The 21,393-nt window shown below is 30.8% G+C and overlaps 2 protein-coding genes and 1 pseudogene across 3 annotated transcripts; 1 reads left to right on the top strand and 2 right to left on the bottom strand.

Annotated features, from left to right (window-relative positions):
• Positions 1–1,554: 1,554 nt before the first annotated feature.
• Positions 1,555–21,280, bottom strand: LOC120150138 (ER membrane protein complex subunit 7 homolog). Of its 2 annotated transcripts, XM_039162860.1 has the most exons (9): positions 21,276–21,280; positions 9,485–9,494; positions 4,056–4,164; positions 3,743–3,789; positions 3,055–3,163; positions 2,715–2,778; positions 2,502–2,618; positions 2,302–2,410; positions 1,555–1,925 (listed from the first exon to the last, which is right to left on the bottom strand). In XM_039162860.1, the coding sequence occupies exons 3-9, from the start codon at positions 4,118–4,120 to the stop codon at positions 1,834–1,836; spliced, it is 603 nt and encodes a 200-aa protein (XP_039018791.1). In that variant the 5' UTR covers positions 4,121–4,164; positions 9,485–9,494; positions 21,276–21,280; the 3' UTR covers positions 1,555–1,833. The 2 variants fall into 2 exon arrangements, with proteins under 2 accessions (XP_039018791.1, XP_039018790.1); XM_039162859.1 differs by lacking the exons at positions 9,485–9,494; positions 21,276–21,280 and having other exon boundaries at positions 4,056–4,233.
• On the bottom strand, positions 5,952–9,322 carry LOC120150136 (annotated as a pseudogene).
• On the top strand, positions 18,672–19,400 carry LOC120150140 (14 kDa proline-rich protein DC2.15-like). The gene has a single exon (XM_039162861.1). It carries the CDS (start codon positions 18,802–18,804, stop codon positions 19,183–19,185), a length of 384 nt encoding a protein of 127 aa, XP_039018792.1. The 5' UTR covers positions 18,672–18,801; the 3' UTR covers positions 19,186–19,400.
• Positions 21,281–21,393: the final 113 nt, after the last annotated feature.

Here is a 21,393-nt window from a genome sequence, read left to right as displayed (position 1 = left end):
TGATCCGACGAGATGAAAGTCGCTAAGATGTCGCAACCACATGCAGTGGACTAGGTTGCGCGATTTGTTCGGCATCAGCAACCCTCCTATCAACTGCAATATGCATGCCCGTGCATACATCTTAACCTCATCCTCAGAGGCGTCTGCGCTCAACTCCCGAAAATTGGCATTTAACCAATTTAACGGTATCCTACCTCCGATAAAACTTTCCGGGACACATCCTAGATTATCCCGACACAAAGTAGTCCAAGAACCGGAAGTTATCCCTGATATCACATCTCCATCCACCGGAAGCCCTATGTGCATAGTAACATCCTCAAGCGTGATCGTGCACTCTCCGCACGGAAGATGGAATGTATGGGTCTCCGGCCTCCACCGCTATACTAAGGCAGAAATAAGGTATGGTTCTATCTTACAGTGACCCTGATATCTACCTATGTAACCAAATCCAGCCTCTACTAAATATGGCAAGACACGGCTAGGTATCACTAACTTAAGATTCCTAATAAAAGGATCTAATACACGGTTCTTCTCCTAAAAATAAATAATTATAAAAATTAATTCTTAATCTAATAATCATGCATTAAATAAATCAACTAATTATTACTAATAATTTAAATTAAAACGTTAAAATGTTACCGTATCAGCAAAGTGTCGAAAAATATAATATGACCGGTGTTAAATCGATAAATATACCGATCACCAGTGATTTTTGAGGGAAAACGCCGTAAATTTAACGACTATAATAAAATCATCGTTCATTCTTAATGACTTCTCATGAAACCCAAAACGATTTAAGGGAAAGTATCATTCTTTCTAGATGATTTTCCTCAGTTTCGTTTTTTAAAATACAAGAGCCAAAAAAAAAATCAGGGGAAAAAAAAAGAAAGAAAAAAAACTAAACTATTTAAAACTAAGCAAAATTTGTTAAAAAAAATACATATGGTATGTATTGAAGACATGTTTACACAAACATAAGTCGATATATAAACTCTGTCTTTAATCATTTAATAAGTCTAAATTTAAAAAATTAATATCTAGAACAATGTGTTCACGATCAAAGTGGATGGTTTTGATTTCAAGTTTGTGATGTTCGTAGGGGTATTCTGTGTTTATACATACAATTTTCCAGCAAATTATGGCTTTGATTTCATTCCTTGGATATGCATATGCAATTTGATGTTTATTGTTTTACAATTGGACCAATTGGTCCAATCTTCAATCTGTAAAGGCAAGTATCGGCCGAAGACATTTTTTGTAAAGGCAAGTGGACTGGTGTTGAGAGCAGTTATGCACATTGACAGCCATTTATTTTGAGATTTCATGACATCGTTACATATTTGTCATTATGTTTGAGAATTTCCCAATAAAATGCTTGTCAAGGAGCTGTGCATCAAGGAATGTTTTTGTGGGAAATGTTGCTTCTCGACACTAATGTTGATAGAGGCTTTAATAACAAAAAAATGCACAAGGAGACCATACCATCAAAGATGGAGCCGAAGGAGAGTTGATAAACGAGAAGCTAAATCACCCACATAAACAAACCGGGAATTCTTCGAGCCAAAAAAAACCTATGATGTCCATAACAATAATTTCCCTAAATTTTATTTGTTTCTGATATCAAAGCATCAACAATGAATTAAGTTCTGCAGCTATGGCCAAAAAAAAAACTACGTAACCTTTGAGATGCCGCTAATAATTCAAAGGGTATCATCCATTCTTTCCGCAACCAAATGATGTATGTTAGGGTACAAGACCAATCCAGGTTGACATTTGAACCGCCTTTGATTTTTCCGAACATTAACTTCGAGTTCACGGTTCTTGATCAAGAACTTAATTCCTACCACCTCCTGGTAACAAACTAGCCAAAGAGGGAACCCCTTGGTTTCTCATTTCTTCTTGTGCTCGCTTCATTTCTTCCGGATCTGTTGCAATGGATAATAGATTGATAAAATTAGCAAAAATGGAATTTCCAGCCTATACGTTGAGAGGGGCAGCAGCATTTAGAAGCAGATGCACAAGAATGTTGTATTCATAAAAGCCAAGAATAAAAGATTGCCAAAACTGTAATGAGAAAATTATAGAATGAAAAAATGTAATGTTTGGGAAAATTAATTGCTGCTCAACTATTCTTCATACAAGCGGAGAATAGGCAACATAGGAGATTTTATCCCGATCAAGAAAAATATGCAAGCAAGAAATTAAGTAGCATATTCTCCATCAAAATCGACTCATAAATATATTGCCAGTCAGAACTTCAATGAAGCTACCAAGTTATGAAGTAGTAGCAGAGTACTTTACCCATGTTTTCCACTAATTTGGGCATTAAAAACACAACCACTAGCATAAATCCCACCATGAGACCCATTGGGCTTTTCACAACATTCATTATGGAGAACGGTTCCCTGATCTGCAACAAAGTAGGATAAACATGAAGCAAAGGATAGGCAATAACTGCAAACAAAGGAGACATAAACATAAATAGTAAAAGGTTCGTTAACCTCGTAATACTGTTCGTCTCTCAATGGCTCTAAAACCAATTCGCTGAGACCCCTCCTGTTCTCTGTTAATGCTGCCTGCACCTTGCCTGGGTTTCTAGCACTAACATCAACTCTAACCTAAGCAAGTTCAAAAGGCATTAAAGTTAATGAAGAAAACCAAAATGATTTGATGATTAAAATTCTCGAGAGCCAAGCCAGAAATAAAAATCTTACAGGGGAGAAGAAATAGCCGATTGCAGCTACTTCAATCAAATGAGTTCCTGCTGGTATTTTCTGGCTTTAGGCATTTTATATTAAGGAATTATAATAGTTCAGGGGAAAGGTTTACTACCACCCATTTTATACGGTGCCAGATTATTTACTAACAGAAAACAGTATTAAAAGAGCAATGAAAAAAGTAAAAATATATGGATTTTCAATCGGTGATATGCACAAGAATTGCAAACAACTTCTTGGTCTAAGTGGCCAGAGGTTTGTGAGGAATGAAAACTTGGGTTCAAACCCTAGCAACGCCACCCCCAAATTAAAAAGAAATTGATAAAGATTAGGATACAATGAAAAATATCCATCAGGCCTCAGATAAGTAACAATTTGACCACCATTGAGTATAACTTTGATATTTGACATTTTTCCGGGAAAAGCAAACCCTGCTGTACCCAGACCTGCCAAATAAAGTCATCAGTCATCTGCACTAAATTAAATAAAAGATTAACATATCATAACAGAACATGAACAAATATATAGTGAGATGCATACATTGTAGCCGTGTTATTAAAAGCATGCCTCAGTGAAGAATAATTAATGTCAATTTCTCAAATGCAGAATCTGCACCGATGTTTATAGGTTCAATGGGGTGAATTTCATCTTTTGTCAAAACCTAGAATGGGATGGATTAATGGTTAGATATATCACACACATCCTATTACATAACATAAAAGCGACTCAAATCGTCCTAATCAAAATTTGAAAAACAAATTCAAAAATATCTAATTAATATATTCAAAGACTGCTTTGCATAATAAATCACCATATATTTTACACACTGGAAAATCAGCATGAAAGATCAGTAACTTTATGTATCTACTTTCATTCTAAAGTGAGATTAACACTATCACAAGAAAATTACTAAATTAGAATGAAGCAAAGATCCGAAACAACAAAAAAAAATCACTAGATAATAGTATAATTTTGAAAAAGTGCAAAACTGATAAAAAAAAGAACAAAGAAAAAGGCCAAAATACCTTGGGGGATCTTCACTCGACCATTGATGGTGTATCCATCACCAGACCTGCAAAAACAGGTACATAAACGAGTAAATAAGTTGAAAACCTAATAAAAGATCCAACAACGATAGAGCAATCAATTAAGAAACTAAACAAATTTACTTGATTTTAATTTTAGCAGAAACAAGGTGACTACGGTGATAAAGTCCCTAAATTGAATTTCTAGTTAATCTAGGGTTCAAAAGAATCCAATCAGAGTTAAATTTGATTTTTCAGCGGTAACAAGAGAATCAGGAGTACCAAATAAAAGGCGTTGAAGATAATTTCGTACCCTGATGAAATCGTTAGTGCAGTTGACAGAAGCACGAGCAATAGTAACCGTGCGATCGGCGCCATGGCAGCAGAGATTTGAGAGCTTCGACAGTTGATGAAAACTAGAAAAAGTACACAGTTCCTGGATTTTCCAGCTTCTAGAAATATGTTGAATTTGGGATCGGTGCTTCTCACTTTGTATTGCCTATTGAACCTGGGCCTTTCACATGGACTATATTTGGGCTTTTGCCATTTTACAAGGAGAGACTGAACTACAACAACAACAACAACAAAACCCAATTCCCATATGCAATGGGGTAAGGGGAGGTAGGTAGTAGGCTGCCCCCAACGTCAGGTTGAGAGTAACTTCCGTGGAAGACCTCCGGCATTCAGAAAATTAAAAATATATATATAAAATGCAATGCATGTATAAATAAATACATAAATACATAGTTGTACAGTATTCATATGCAGTCATTAATATCGTTAATATCATATGCGCGTCTGTAATGGGCAGTAATCTTTGTATATAGACAGAAACGTAAGACCCGACTAAATTTAAAAGTGAAGAGAATGATACACAGAAGTCAAACGATAGCAAGCCCAGTTCTAAGCCTTCATAAATACCAATAACAGAAACGGATAAAAAGTTGAAGTTATGTAAATTACTACAAAGGCAATAAAAGAAGACAGAGATGATACACCCTAGAGATGTGACCCACACTACTCGACTATCCTAGTCTTAAGTCTCCATACTTTCCTATCAGAGGTCATGTCCTCGGTAAGGGCTAAATCCATCAAATCAGATCTCAAGCAGTCTTCCCACTTCCGCCTTGGTCGTCCTCTCCTTCTGGCACCGTCGACTGTAATCGACTCTACCCTCCTGACCACATCAGATGGTAGTCGCCTGAGGACATGCCCAAACCACCGTAGTTTTCCTTCCCTCAATTTCTCGGAAACAGGCACCACCCCCAAGGACATCCTAATAGCAGAGTTTGTTGTCATATCCCACAGAGTCCTACCGCATGTCCACCGAAGCATTCTCATTTCTGTGGTCTCTATCCTCCTTACATGATCCTTCTTGGAAAGAGAGAGACTGAACTAACTATGGTTTAAATTTGAGGCTTATTTAATGGTTAAGCTTAGATTTTTAACCCGAATCCAGTATCACAACGGTCATTCTAAATATAACTTTTCTAATTTAGTTTCTTCCATTTATAATATAAATTAAGATTTGAATCCTTTTCGCTCAATTTATTATATTCTTAACTTTCAAACTCTTCTATTTAGTTGAGAGATTTAGAGTAATACAAATGTCAATTTGTTATATTCACAACTTTCAAACTCTTCTATTTATTCAAGAGATCTAGAGTAATACAAATGTTATTATAGAGACGATTTTTTAATATAATTTATTCTATTTACAACATTGATATTCAAATAGGGATGAACATTTAACCCGAATCCGATTTTGTAAGATACGTTTTGTTTTGAAAACCTTGGTTTAGGTCGGATTTTTTAAAATATGATATTGGATTGAGTTCAAGTTGATGTGAAAAATATCCTACCCAAGAATAATGGTATAGTTACCTTCATATGTTTAGAGATTATTATTACTATAATTATCTTTTATATTTCTTTCAATTAAGTCCTTATTTTACCTCAAAAAATCGGATTGAGTTTCGAATAGGTGTAACCTTCCTAAATACTGACAAAGAATGTTATACTCGATTCAAGTTTAAGTGGATCAAAATCTCAATCCGACCCAATCCATTATCATCCATAATCCAAGGTCTTTTAACTCAGCTGGTAGTTGATAGCGAGACTGCATCTTTTGATTAAAGAAAAATATCTTACAATTAGGGCCAAGTGCCAAAACAAAATAAAAAAGAGTCTCTTTTATGTTTGTCAAAAGTGGAAAAAGAAGAGATATCATTTACAAGATGGAGCAGACGATAACATTAAGTTCAGCATTTTCGGCAACAAACCAAAGTTTTCAACAACAAATGAATGGAGACAAGGGCTCCTGATAAAGAATGAATTGTGTTCTGATTGAGCTATACGATTGATGATTTCCACAGCTGCTACAATCCCAACTTTCTTGTCAACCAACCTGAAGCATTTGCTATTACAAATCCAGCAAACACCTGCAAATTCACCATCATAACACAAAGTCAAAGATGAAAACAGATGGTTCTACACAATAATCCAACACACTTGCATGCATTCGACCATGTGCTTTACCTGAGCCGAGCCGAGAATGTAAATTGCTGAGTAATGACGGCCGTGGATGAGCATGTCAGCCACCATCGCGAGAGGGATGGTAAGTGACATGCCTAATGTGGCTACTAGAGGAGTCGTCCACACAACACACAATGCCCTAGAGAAAAGACGAAGTTCAAACAAAGATTAAGAATGCATGAAAGAAGAAAACCGCAACGGTTTGGTTTGTGAAAGTGCTCGGAAAAAAAGGGTGCGTACCAAAAATAATCGGAGAGGACACTTCCAACAAAGCCATTTGCAAGGACTACTTCGTCCAATTTAGCAGAGTGTGGAATCGTAAATTTGGGTTCTATCCCCAAGGCCGTCAAAGGCCAGACTGAAACAGTATTTAAAGGAGAGATTAGTTCGCTAATTAAATGTTGGGATACACTCTCAAGTAGGAAGTCAACAATTCGTTACAAGAATTTGGAAACCAATTTTGATGACTTATTCTATACGAACGCAAATTCTCAAAAAAAAATTCTTACCCAGCCACCATAGTGCCACAAGTGTGAAGAGTCCAATGTATCCAAACAACTTTTGAACATCTACCTTTTCTCCTTCTTCACCTGCAAACTTTTTAAGCAGCACTGCAACATATTTTAAAAAAAGGAAGAGAAGATGACAATTTTCCTTAAGAATGGATAAAAAGTAAATGAACTAAAATAAGAGATTCAGCCAGACCTGTAAATAACCCATATATGGCGGAGAGGAGGCCGAAAAGATCGCCGACAAAAGAACGTTTCCCATTGCTAAAAGTAAACATTAATTGTCAATCTTAAAAACATACATTTCAAAGATCAAACTAATTGGGGGGGGGCCTTGGACAAAGTAATTTAGTCTTTTGTGAGATCTTCTACAGGATGAAATTTAATTATCACTTTCGTTACGATAATAACAAAAGCCATGCAGTTTATGAAAGCAACCAAGAAAATTTTGAATTCGAAAAGAAAGCAATTCCAAACACTAATCTTTTCTTTATCACAATTTAGAAAATTGTTGCAGAAAGTTTTGATGGTAATCTGAATGCTTGTATAGGAAGTGTCCAATCCACTAACTCTCTTCTTCAAAATAAAGTGGCTTTGGAAGCACTGTTTCTTACATGACGATACTAGTTCCAACTATAAATCATAAGTGCATAAACATATACGCGAAGTTCAATCAAGACAACATAGTCCTGAATAACAAGCACATCATGTTAAGGCATTAAAGATAAATGAACTTACGCAGATCCCATTGAATCGTCAGCAGCCCAAGTTTTTCCAAGAGTGGTCATAACAACACCAGCCATGCTGACAAATACAGCAACCACCTTTGCGACATTTAATGAATCTTGGCCCAGAAAAGCACCAATAAAAGTGTAAAAAGTCCTGAAGTAGAGGACAGCACCGTTGTACTTGCTACACTTGTACGTGCAAGAGCAGCATTTGATAAATACTGCAACAACCAAAAACCATTATCAATAACTCTTTTGGTTCCTTTGCTTGTATGTTTCATATACAAAAATAGTGCAGAATATTGTCAGTACTACTCTTTTGGGGGAGAATTCATAGCTTATTCAATACACAAACTAGAGGCTTTGAAATTTTTAACAGAACAAAAGAAATCGAAAAGGGAAAAAACAAAAACAAAATGATGCACTGAAACTTTTACCTCTGTTACAAACCAGATAGGCGCAATATAAAATCCAAAGGTAGCAATCTCCCTCGTGGAAAGCTCTTTGTCCTGTTTCATAAACTGCAGTTCATCTTTTTGTTTAGGAACCAACGACTTACCCTCTATGTGAGGTGAAAGATCTGCATCACTGTCCTTCCTAACCAAAGTCCCTTGAAGTTCCATTTCGTATATTTTGTGCCTTAGAGGAGAATTAAGTTCAGTGGAAGTCTCGTCTAAGCTTTCTATATCTTTAACAGTTTTAGAAGAACGACGCCTTAGAATGTTACACACCCAGTCCTTTATAAAGGCTACTGGAAGGTAAATTACCATAAGAGAAGCTCCGAGATATGTAACCGCAAATGGCTGCTTATAGTCGGTAAAAATATCCTGCACACGAGACATCAATTAGTTTGAAATTCAACTAGCTTCAAAATATTGTAATGCATTCTCAAAACATCAAAATATGCAAAAGACCACAGAGTTCGAAAAAGAACGCATGTTACTTCTAAATCGAATCAACCCATTCGGGTGCAAGAAATTACAATAATACATACATAAAGGCTCTTAGAATTGCATCCAGAGATTATAAATACTTTGATTCATCAGATAGCCTATTCAGCTGAACAGGATAGGATCTTTACAAAATTTAACCATTCAACGACATTAAGCAATCATGGCACCTACAAGCATGGTACAAGTCACAATATGAAATACAATTAAATGCTATTTTTCCCCTTCCTGGTAAGATTTTATGCAAAAAAAATGAAATTAAACACCATATTTTCCTACAAGAATTCTCTATCTAGAAATGAATCATGCAAAAAAATGACCAAGACTAATTAAAACCCAATTAATAAACGATATACATGAAAAAAAATATGATGGATTAATGAAGGAAAAACACTTTCAAATGTTTCAATTGTATACGAAAAGTCAATTACAGCAACCTAACCCAAACCGATACATAAACCATAAAATGAACTAATTGATCAATAACATTAACAAATGCATGGCCATGGATAAAATAATTAAAGTTAACAATTCAAATCCAAAGACACTTAATTATAAAATAAATGAAAGAAAAGAAAACGAACCTGGGTTACTTCTGCAGAGGTTACCCAAATAACAACAACAGTACCTATCAAGAACAAGCCAGCCTTATACCTCCAACCCATTACAGATCAGATAAAAACCCAGATTCAGAAAACAACAGGGATTTGTTTCAAAGATCCAACTTTTTGCTTCAGCTGGATCTTTAATTCAAGTCTTTTTGGCTTTCTGATCTGCCACCGACACGTTAATGTAAGATCCAGGATAGCGTAGGCTTCAATGTAGGCGGAAGGTAAGTAGTAGCCACGAGACAATGGAAGACTCTTCCGAATATTAAGAAATAGCCAAAAAGAAGAGCCTTGTTGCAAACAAATTGGAGATGGCAGGATTAAAAGGTAAACCAATTCCTTTCCGAGTCAAATGAAGTCATTTTTTTGTTTGTTTGTTTTAACGGAGTCAAAATAACAGGACTCAGTTGATGAAGAAGAAGGTAAATTGCCCAAACATCTCAAACTATTGTGTAGATTTTAAATTGGATCTTAAATCTAAAATATTCTAATTAAATCCTCAAAGTATCAATCAAGTCATTCTATGATCACCTTATAGGTCATCTTAGGCATTAAACGCTCGGTTCTGATTACGATTGTCGATGATCTTTTAATAGTTTGATTTCATGTTATGATTCATTTACCGATATAGTTAAATTTATTCTTAATATATTATATTCGAGTTTTTTTTATAAGTTTTTAACATTTTATTTGAATAATCTATGTATGATCACAAGTGGCTAGTTTCTTATATCCCTAGTTATAGAAAATGTCTTGATTATATGTTTAGTTTATGTTCATTTGTAATTTTTTTTTAGTTTTAGATATTTCCTCTATTTTAATACAATATTTACATAAAAAAGATACATGATTTAAATCATACCGTAAATATTTATTTTTTTACTCAATCAAATCTAAATTATTCATACAAAATCGTATGTCACATCTTGGAGAGAATGAGAATATTAATCATACACAGAAAAAATTGAGATCTTGAAGTTTAAAAGCTGTGGTGTTATAAATTCTATCATACATATCTTTTGGAAAGATGATAATGATCCCACGACAAGTGGTATCATAATGATCATTTGACCGTTTGATTTCTCGTCGAGTGTCTCAATGAATAAGATAGATAGAGTGGACAATTGTGACGATGGTCCGTGAGGAAGACATCACGAGATTAAGTCGATGAGAATATCATGCTTTAAAGAGGTGGAGAACATTGTTTCTCATTAGAAATAAAAACGAAATGTCATAAAGTTTAAAAGCGATGGTGTAGCACATCCTATTGGACATGTCTAATTAGTGGCTATACTAATGGAAGAATTTGATTGATACAAACGAAAATTTTAAGGATTAAATTATATAATATATATATATATATATAATTTAAGGATTAATGTAAAATTTAAATTATAGTTTGGATACTTTTAATAAAATTAACCCAAATGGAATTTAATTTCATTTCAAGTCGACGTTTTTTTCCTACAATTAATTTATATTTCCATTCCTTTCTCTTTCTTTGTCATCCCTTAAATGCTGAAAATCAATGAAATACAATATATTTATTATTTGCATTTATGTAACATTTATTTAATGAATAAAGAACGTCAACTTTGAGATAAATTTGGGAATGAATAATTTTAGGTCCGTTTTCATACGTTAACGATAAATTTACCTAAATCATTCTCCAAATTATAATTCATTTGTATTTATATGACTCATGATCGTAAAACCGACATAAAAACATTTAAAAACATGTTTTATAATCAAATTTTAAATATATTCTTATATAATATGTAAATTATACGTTATACATTACGTTTTTTCTTAATAGAAGCCACTAGTTTATTAAACAAAAAATATCCAAAATTATAATAAATGTTTATAACTATGACTGTCACCTAAATATATAACTATGGTATTTTCATATAACTATTAACACAATAAACTAATCATTGAGATCATACAATGAGTCAATTACCATATAAGTAAAAACTTAAAAATTCAACCAAAATACTCGAACAAATATAGATACGAATAGATCTGTCTGTATCGATAAACGATTCACAAATGGGGATGAAAACTACTGAAAGACCACTGACAAACTGCATATTAAAAAGAAAAACATCAAGATAACAAATAAACACTATTTTGATCAGTTGAGACATCATCAAATCCAATTATGAGAAAAAGATAAAAACGAATATCACATAAAAATGTCTAAACGCAGTTAATGTAATATCAAATTAATAGTAAGTTATCTAATGCATCGATATATTAAACCTTTTAAATAATATTAAAAATTATAGATAAAATTAAATAAATTATTTTTATTGTAAATTTTTATAATATTCTATTTGAATAATTTGATTAATAAATTAACTACCTTATAAAAAATAAAATAAAAATATAATATCAAAAATCTATTAATGGATCACATTGAATATCACAATAAAGACCCCGTACCTTAAACGCGCATTGTTGTAGGTTTATTTATATGTATTGTTCGCATATCATGAATCAACAAAAAGGTAAAGTACCATACACATGTTTTAAATTTTTGTAGGTATAATTACAATTTTAATTTGTAATATTTATATTTTTATAGTTATTAATTTTTACCTAAATTTTGACATAAACATAGAAATTATAAAATTATTTTTTAAATAAAAGTATTGATTAAAGTTTAACTTTTAATAATATTGATGTGACATTTTGTATAATAATACACGTTCGATGCTCACATAATATTATCTATCAACATATAGTTCTTAATTTTTACCTAAATTTTGACCATCAACATAGAAATGATAAAATTATCTTTTAAATGAAAGTAGATTAAAATTTTAACTTTTAATAATACTGACGTGACATTCTGTATAATAATACACGTTCGATGCTCACATAATATTATCTATCATCAGGACGAATGTAAAATTTTATGTTGTTGAACGAACTTATAAAATTTTAAAAACAATGAAAATAAATTATGAAGAAAAATATAAATCATATGAAAATGTAAAATTTTTAGAGGACAATCATCTTGCCCACCCTGTTATTATCAATCATCTTACAAATCAAGAAGGTAGTGGGATGAAACTCATTAAACGATCACAATAATTAAAGGGAGTGTTGTTCTTTCTAAAGGTCTTGAGTTTGAGTAGTTATGTCTGCATGATGTATAAATTGCCAATGACTAAGAAAAATTATAAACAAATAATACTTTATAATCGCCTCAAACTATTCGAAAAGAAAAAACTGACATGTTTACGTATGAGTAATTAACGTCATAAAAATATTTATTAAACCAATTATAAATAACTAATTTTATTGAATCAATTACAACCAATTAAATGAAAATCAATTACAAGTTGTTAGAAGAAGTCTGCAGCCTTAAATGGGCATCATATAGGCACTTAAATGGGCCAAATCCTCAGGGTAAACTTAAAAATAAAATCACTTGGAATGGGTCTTTCTATGTTCTTATCCGGTGCTTCAACAATAATAATGTAACAAAAATTTAATATTTTATAAAAAGCAAAAATTTTAACTATAATTATGTAAAAGATATAATATGATTAATATAATATATTTTTAAATAGTTTCGAATGATTACAATAGAATATTTGTTCATAATATTTCTTATTTATTGCTAACGCAGGCACACCCTGCAGATACATATACTCAAATTTGAAACATTTAGAAAAAACAACACTCCTTTTAATCATTAAGGTTACTTGATAAGTTCATTAACATAATAATTTAAAAACGCGTATTTTGTTTAATATTTTACATGTTTTCTTTTTTTTTCTTAAAAAGACATTCAATCACTTGTAATATGTTTATATTTAGAGTGCGTTTGGTTCACGGAATGTAAGATTACCAGTGGGAATGTAAGATTACCAGTGGGAATAAAAGATTACCAGGGAATATGATTACTGAGAATGTTGTATTTTGTGTTTGGTTGGTTTAGCAGGAATGTAATATTATCGTGTTTGGTTAAAGGAATAAAAGATTATTGGAATGTATATTTGACTAAATTGTCCTTATTATATATTTGTATAATATTACAAATTTTAAAAATATTTATATATTTTATTTAAAAAATTAAATTCATAATATTTATATAATTTTTTTTACAAAATTAAAAATATAAAAAATGTTTAATGAAAGGGTAAAAAAAAATTTAACACTTGAACTTCATATAAAATTTTATTTATAGATTTTTTTTGTAAATCTAAAATAATTTAAGGATAAATTTGTAATTTAACATTCGTAGAATTTTTATTATTCAACTACAGAAGAATGATATTTTTGAAAAAAAATAAAAATTTAAGGGCATTTTAGTCCAAAACGTCGGTAATGTTACAACACCTAAGGGAAAGGAGGTAATGACATTCCCGGTAATATACCCTAAAAAATCTACTATTGGTAATAAAACATTACCGGGAATGAGTATTATAACAAAATCATTAAATGAGGTGGTACGTATGACACCCGGAATCCCACATTCCTTGAACCAAACACCCCTTAGGGTAAACTATACCTATGATAACTTAATTAATATCTTTTTTTTTGACCGTTGATTTTGTAATTTTATCAATCAAATCACCTAATTATTTAATTGTTATCAATCAATCATGTCACATGCCGCTAATATTTAACGAGGAGCTAATGTGATTGTTAAAAATGAGTATAATTACATATTTAATCCTTAATATTTATAAATTTGATCAATTTAGTCATAATTTTGGTTTAATTTAATAAACTTAATATTCAATTAGATAGTGATACGTGTCACAACATGCTTGGAGAAAATTAACCATAAGATTGGATAGAAAATAAATTGAAGTCTAATTGATAACACCATTAAAATTCTCCATTTAACTTCACTTATGTGCATTTTAAAAATAAAAATACTGGGTTTGGTCCTCACAAAAAGAATTCATTTTTCTTATATAATTTTATTTTATTTATTTGGATGATAAAATATAAGTGAAGGTGTTGACATGTGGATCAGAAATCAACATTTCATAGGAAAAAGATGATGCTACTGAGGTGGTGCCTATATATGGTCCTTAGCTGGGGTACCTGGTTCAGAGATGGGGGAAAATATATCTTGTTTCATGGCTCACATGGCTCAATCTGCAGCCACCCAATACATATTATCTTTATAACTGGAGATAAAAATTATTATGTTTAATTTAAAATTTATTAAATAAAATTTATATATTATTTATAAAATGTAGTAATATTATTAATATATTATATTTATTAACTATAAAAGTAAACATAAGATACATTTTAAGACCCGTAATTAGTATTGAATCTGTTTGCAGGTTAACATGTGAATTAACAATTTTAAATACATTATTTATACATATAACAATAATAGTTTATTTTGCTAATAAGTTGGAACCAATTAGATAAAATTATGGGTATCATACGTACCACCTCATTTAATGATTTTGTTATAATAACAAAAATAAGTGAATAAGAAGTGAAATAAACAATTTTAACTTTTTTAGAAAAATAGTTTATCTTTGAAATTAGATGAGTATTCAATCCATCGAATTGATGATTCCTATTTTATGATTTAAACTTTATTTGAATTTTTTAAGAAGAGTTACTCGATTTTTTATTAATTTGGAGTAAATACAAGGTAATATATATTTAAAGATAAGTCTCAACCTTTGATATTGAATACTCATACTCCTAACATTTATGATGCTTGAACCTAAAATCTTAAAAAATAATTATAATTATTTTATCACCGAGATCATTTAATTTGTGCGATGTATTAAGAACTTAAACCGGGGTTAAGGTACAATACAATGATGGTAGGAGTAGGGATGGACATGGGTCGGGTTTCGGTCAACTAGACCCGACCCAAAAACTTTACATCCTTCACCCGACCCTAACCGATCCGAAAAATATATACTCTTCACACGACTCGAACCCAATCCGATTTTTGTGATAAATCCGAATCCGACCCGATCCGAAATAATATAAAATATTGTTTTTATTCAATAAAAATAATGATTTAATTGGAAAAAAATATATAGATGAGTATTATTGTAATTATTCCTAAATATATAAGGTAAAATTATATTTTGTTTCTTCGGGTCAGGTCGAGTATTTTTCACTCTAAACCCGAATCCAACCTAACCCGAATTACCTTTAAAAAAGCCCGACCTGACTAAATCCAAACTTGATTTTTTTTAAAAATGAGCCGATCAAATCGAATCGTATCGAAACCCATAAGATTCGTGTTCATATCCATCCCTAGGTGGGAGGCGCCCACCATTATAATTAACATCCATTCTTCTTGCATGTGAACTATGAAAGGATATATATATATATTAGATATAGAGGACAAAACACACGTCAAGTAGACAAGCTACAAGTCACGTTTATTGTCACAATCCCCAAGAGCTGGATTCCATTTCTTAAAGAAGAAAATCACACCACCTTTTCTTTGTTATCTTCTAATCTGCCAACTTCAAATTACGCGTTTTCTGTTGTATCGTTTTTTTAATCTTTTTTTTACGTTAAGAAGGGAATATGAAATCACTTTTAATTTTGTTGATGAAAATAAATTGATTGTCTTGATAGGTTGTTAATAATTTACTTTTTCTCAATTTAGGTGAAGAATTATAGTCATTTTTATGACGGTCGCTAATAGGTGCATGGTTTTATACGGTAGAAAAGGGAGAAAGGTAGAATGAGAATAAATTAGAGTTAATTATATCATATGTCTTTAAATTATAACTCTTATTTTAAATTGATTTTTAAACTTTTGAATGTTTCAATTTTATCTCTAAACTATGACTCTCATTTTAGTTATTAAACTTTTAAACATTATAATTTCATCACTAAGCTATGACCCTCTAACTAAATTGGTCCCAAAATTTTGAATATTTCAATTTCATCCCAAATACGTCTAAATATGTAATTTGTTTCAACCATAGTTTAACCTATATATTTTTTTATTTTTCAAACATATAATAACATAACTTGGCCTAGCAATTTTATAAACAAGGGATGTGATTAGTATATACATATAATTTGGGATGAAATTCGAATGTTCAAGAAGTTTGGGGACTAATTTAGAATGAAAGTCATAGTTTAATAATGAAATTGGAACATTTAAAAGTTTATAGACCAATTTAAAATAAAAGTCATACTTTGAGGACATATAATACAATTAACTTAAAAAAGATGAATAATGTCTATAGGAGGGTTAAGAGGAAAGAGGAGTGTCTCCCCACCTTCTTAATCGTGATTGAGATGTATTTATATTGATTCTAATTGATAGTATCACATATAGAGTCATTATAATTATTCGTAGGTCAGTAGGTTAAAGAGATATGATTTTCATTTCTCGGATTTTGTTCTGATTGATCATGTGGACTTGTCGAAGATCTTATTTATGCATTGTAGCGGGACCAGAGGCTATGACACTCTTGTGTGCAAAGGATGTAAATTCTTTAAAGGCTATGATAAGCGCAGAGTCTATTTGAAGATCTTGACTGATGAACCGTCGATAGATTTTAGAATTTATTTGCAGAAATATAATAAATTTCAAAAATTGACATGTCATTAATATCATTTTAACTAAATAGTACTGATACAATGATATAAGGTGGATTGACGAAGAAGATAAGCGATTCATCTTGTTTAATAAAAAATGAAAAATCACATAGTAAAATGAGTAGTTGGAAAGAAGAAAGGTAGAAGATGGAGTTTAGTAAGAAAGAAAGGAAATGGACTGACTTTTATTATCAATGAAGTTTCAAATCTTTTTAAATGATTATGAAATCTTTATATCCTTTTATTATAGGTAAATATTTATTTTGATATTTGAACTTTATTTAAGGGTAAAACCTTAAATTTGTTTTGTCCGATGATTTAGGTACTTCATTTGGTACCAAAAGGTTTTTTTTTTGGGTCCAACTAGGTATTTAAACTTAATTTATTTATTCAAATTGACATTCTAATTTCATTTTTAGATCCAAATTAATACTTAATAAATAATTATTTAAATCAATTTGAACCATGAAATCAAATTTAAATCTAAAATCATGTCTGGGTATCTAATTGACCAAAACAAATGTAAATTATCAAATTGTAGCTTAAAGTTAAGTTAAAATATACATATATGTATTTATGTAAACAAAGGTCATGCAAATAACCGAAATCATGAAAGAAAGAGACGTAATATTAGATTGAGAAGGGTATTAAAATACGTGGCTACGGATGAACAAACTTGTCAAACAACCATCACAATTTCACAACAATCCAACCTGTTTACTGTATCTTCATCGATAACAGACGATTGCGTTTTATTTTATTCCATGGATGCTTCTTCCATTTGGCGTCAAGACAACGAGATGAAAGAGTAAACCCTACAGTAGAAGGATAATTATTTCGTACGATAAAGGTTAAAATTTCTTCACAGATAAGTTGTAAACTTGTTACACGTTATTGTTTTTTTTTAATATTGAAAGTACTATTTTTGTCGATGAATAAATGGATCCGTATCTACTAACGTTAAACATAAGTGCAGAAAAATAATGAGAGAATAACATGCTATGTTTATTAACACAGTTCGAGTTTAATTAACTTTATGTCTACATAACTACCCTCTAAGTTTAATTGATTTTATTAACCAAACGAGTTCAGTAGTAAAGGTATTTGTTATTATTCTTTGATGTTCCGGGTTCAAACATCGCATATGCAAGAGTATGAGCGTTCATTGTCAAAAGATTAAAATTCATTGAACATACACTATCTTATATTTACTCCATATTTAACAAAAAAAAATACACTATCTCATATAAATTTAGATGTCAAAATACAAACAATCAAAAAGATATGTGAAGTCAAGAGATATCCAATACCAGTCGAGATTTAGTGTAAAAGCTCACATTAACAAATATAATTAAAGGACACATCTAGGGTGATTTTATATTTCCAATTGTTCTAGGATGATTATATGGTAACAATTATTTTTCATGAATATGATAACAATTGTTTAAAATTATATTTTATATTACCATTGTAAACATTTTTTTCCTATTAACAGTGTATATATATATTCTACATACGTAATAGTTCAAATTCGAATATAGAAAAATAATATTTTTTTATTAATGAGATCACTTAATGAGTTCGTGATGTAATTCTTTAAAGGGTAAATTCTATATTTAGTCATCTAACTATTCGAGTGATTCTATTTTAGGCATCCAATTATATTTTTTTTAAAAATCAGCACTAACGTTACGTTTTGGTTTCATTTTTAGCAATATCATTTTTTTAGCGGTGAGTCTACTTAATGGATGCTTGACATAATTTTTTATTTCTTTTAAATAAGTTGGAGTAATTATAAGATAATATTTATTCATAATTTTTTAGTCTATGATAATGAACACACCCTGTAAACATAACCATTTGAATCTAAATTCTCCAAGAAAAATAACATTTACTTTTACCGTTGAAATCACTTTACATATTTGTAATGTATTTTTATTAATTGAAGGTATATATATTTTAAAACTTTATATCACCCTTGTATATAAAACTTTCCTTCCCGGAAGCTTACAAAAATCCAACTGCTACAACATATCATCCATCTTCACTCTCTTCCACTCAATCAGATCTCTAAACAGCCACCTCAGAATTCTTCTTTAAAAAACCAACTTCTGGTTCTACACTTATTCATCCACAGTTATTTCTTGTGCTGCAATGGCTTCCACCAAACTCTATGCTCTTTTCATAATCTCCACTCTTCTTCTCCACTCAACATTCACCACCGCCTGCAACTCATGCAAACCCAAGCCAACCGCATGCCCTCCACCGCCGGCGAAGCCAGCTTCCTGCCCCAAGGACACACTGAAGCTCGGCTCCTGTGCCGACTTGCTCGGCCTCGTTAACATAATCGTGGGAACCCCTCCTTCGAGCAAGTGCTGTGCTTTGCTTAAAGGGATGGCTGATTTGGAAGCTGCACTTTGCCTTTGCACCGCCATCAAAGCTAATGTACTTGGGATCAACCTTAATGTTCCTGTTACTCTTAGCTTGATCCTCAGTGCGTGTCAGAAGGAGGTTCCTGCAGGCTTCCAATGTGCATAGTTTGTCTGTTGTTTTTAGCTTTGAATTCTGCTGTTTTGTTGGTGTTTTTCATGTTGGATTTTTAGGGTTTTGTTTGACTTGAACACTTTGTGATTACATTTTTATCAGGAATTCAGGCATTCATGTTGTATTGTTTTGTTCAAGTTCAATAACTAGGCATGTCGGTTCAAGTACCTCTGCCTAATGTAATGTGTCATTATTGTTGTCAATGTTAAGTTGATTTGCTTAAATATTTTCAATTTGGGAGCATCATTCGTTTATATTCCCATATATCAATTTATATAAAAGTTATTAATATTAAATAAATATTATTATATAATTACTTCATATTATTTTAAAAATATATGATTTATGAATAAAGTTAGTGGCTGTTTGTTTGGCTCTGAATGACGCTGAATGCTGAACCGTTCAACATTCAACGTGTTGTGTCGCACCTCTAAATTCGTGCTGACTGATTCAGCAAAATAGTGTTGAATGATTCAACAGAAGTACATTATGATTCAGAGGCATTACCAAACAACATGTCACATTCAAAGCTAATTCATACAGAACATTTGAATCATTCAGCGCTTAATCATTATGAAGTAAACAAACAACCCCTTAATCTAACTCTTTTAAATAAGTAAATTGTATTAAGAAAAGCCTTAGATACATTTTTTGATTAAATTTGGTATCACAAACTAATTAAATAGCAGCCCATTTAAAAAATTTAATAATCAAAATTTAAAGAAAAATAATAATATATATATTATATATTTTTAAAATTATATAATTCATCAACACCGTTAGTGAGCAAGGTCCTAGAGAAAGCAACATGGTCCCTTAAAATTTTTGATTGAGTTTGGTATCACAAATAATTAATTAAATACCATTTTAATTAGATAAAAAAACATTTTTAAAGGTAAAAATATTTTTATAATTTTTTTTATATTTTTGTATTTTCAATTGATTCGAGTTGATAACATGGTCCCTTAAAATTTTTGATTGAGTTTGGTATCACAAATAAAATTAATTAAATACCATTTAATTAGATAAAAAAACATTTTTAAAGTAAAATATTTATAATTTTTTTTATATTTTTGTATTTTCAATTGATTCGAGTTGATGGGCTTGCCAAAATTTTAAACTATTTGGATCGATGTGGATCCACATCTAGTTGAGGGTGAATATACTCATTTTGAAATCTTAATTTATCTGTAAATTGTGTATTTTATTGATGATAATCGCCTGAAATTTTATTTGTGTTCATCTCATTGAATTTGTTTGCGTTATTAACATATATCTATGATCAATCCTATTTTTTTCCGGATCACCCCTTTGGATGAATCTCTATCTATTTTTGAATCTGTTCATAATTCTTACATGATGTTTTGTACAGGAACTTATATGGTCCCTCGTATTATTAAGCTCGAATTCATAATTTTTTTATTTTAAAGATAACAACATAATCAACCAGATACTAATTTAGGGCGCTATTGGATATTAATCTTTTTTTTCATATTAACTCATTTCGAAAAACTCGTTTTTTGATAAATAGACTTAAAATTATTATCTTAATATTTCTCTAAAAATGAATTTTATTAAAATAATAAACTTTTCAGAGATCCAACCACATCCTAAATAAAAATTGGTGGTGATTCCCCACATTATATATTTTCGTATTTTTAAAATAAACCCCAATTCATCAAGCCTTTTAATGACTTTCAATTTTTAAAGACGTTTCGACAACCCTGAGACAACAACGACACTAATGATTGAGCGATTACCACTGCAGTTGGGGAGAAAAACAAATTTTAAGTTCAATTTTCTTAAGCAAATGAAGTTTTAAAAAGGATCAATATAATAAAGTGTAAAAATTCTAAAATTAAATTGTGTTACTAAATCAATTTATTAAACTGATACATCATTCCACAAAAGTTTTTTTAACAAAAAAAACAATTTATTAACTTTTTTTAAATCAACGATCAATTTGTATATATTTTTAATTACGAGACTCATAAAAAAAATTACCCTAATCATGAGACTGTTTGCATATTTACCCATTATCTTAATAAGCACCGTTGTTGGCGTGAGAATTAAAGCAAATGGAGAACAAGAAAGTTAGGTCAGACGTTCTTTCTTCGTTTACTCCATGTGTCTAAAGTGAAAAAAATAAATAAAAACAAATAATTAAATTAATGAATAAATAAGAGAAAATGGAAATTTCGG

This window comes from Hibiscus syriacus, unplaced genomic scaffold (genome assembly GCF_006381635.1).
Source record: "Hibiscus syriacus cultivar Baekdansim isolate YM2019G1 unplaced genomic scaffold, ASM638163v2 tig00111014_pilon, whole genome shotgun sequence".
Taxonomy (NCBI): domain Eukaryota; kingdom Viridiplantae; phylum Streptophyta; class Magnoliopsida; order Malvales; family Malvaceae; genus Hibiscus; species Hibiscus syriacus.
Note: the sequence above shows the minus strand (reverse complement) of the source record. Positions and strands in the feature narration are given on the sequence as shown.

Coding starts and splice junctions, on each gene's coding strand:
- LOC120150138 (XM_039162860.1), bottom strand. CDS start 4,120: ATGGCGCCGATCGCACGGTTACTATTGCTCGTGCTTCTGTCAACTGCA. Junction 3,164..3,742: donor TCGAGTGAAGATCCCCCAAG/GTATTTTGGCCT, acceptor TTTATTTGGCAG/GTCTGGGTACAGCAGGGTTT. Junction 2,619..2,714: donor TCGGCTATTTCTTCTCCCCT/GTAAGATTTTTA, acceptor GAACTTGCTTAG/GTTAGAGTTGATGTTAGTGC.
- LOC120150140 (XM_039162861.1), top strand. CDS start 18,802: ATGGCTTCCACCAAACTCTATGCTCTTTTCATAATCTCCACTCTTCTT.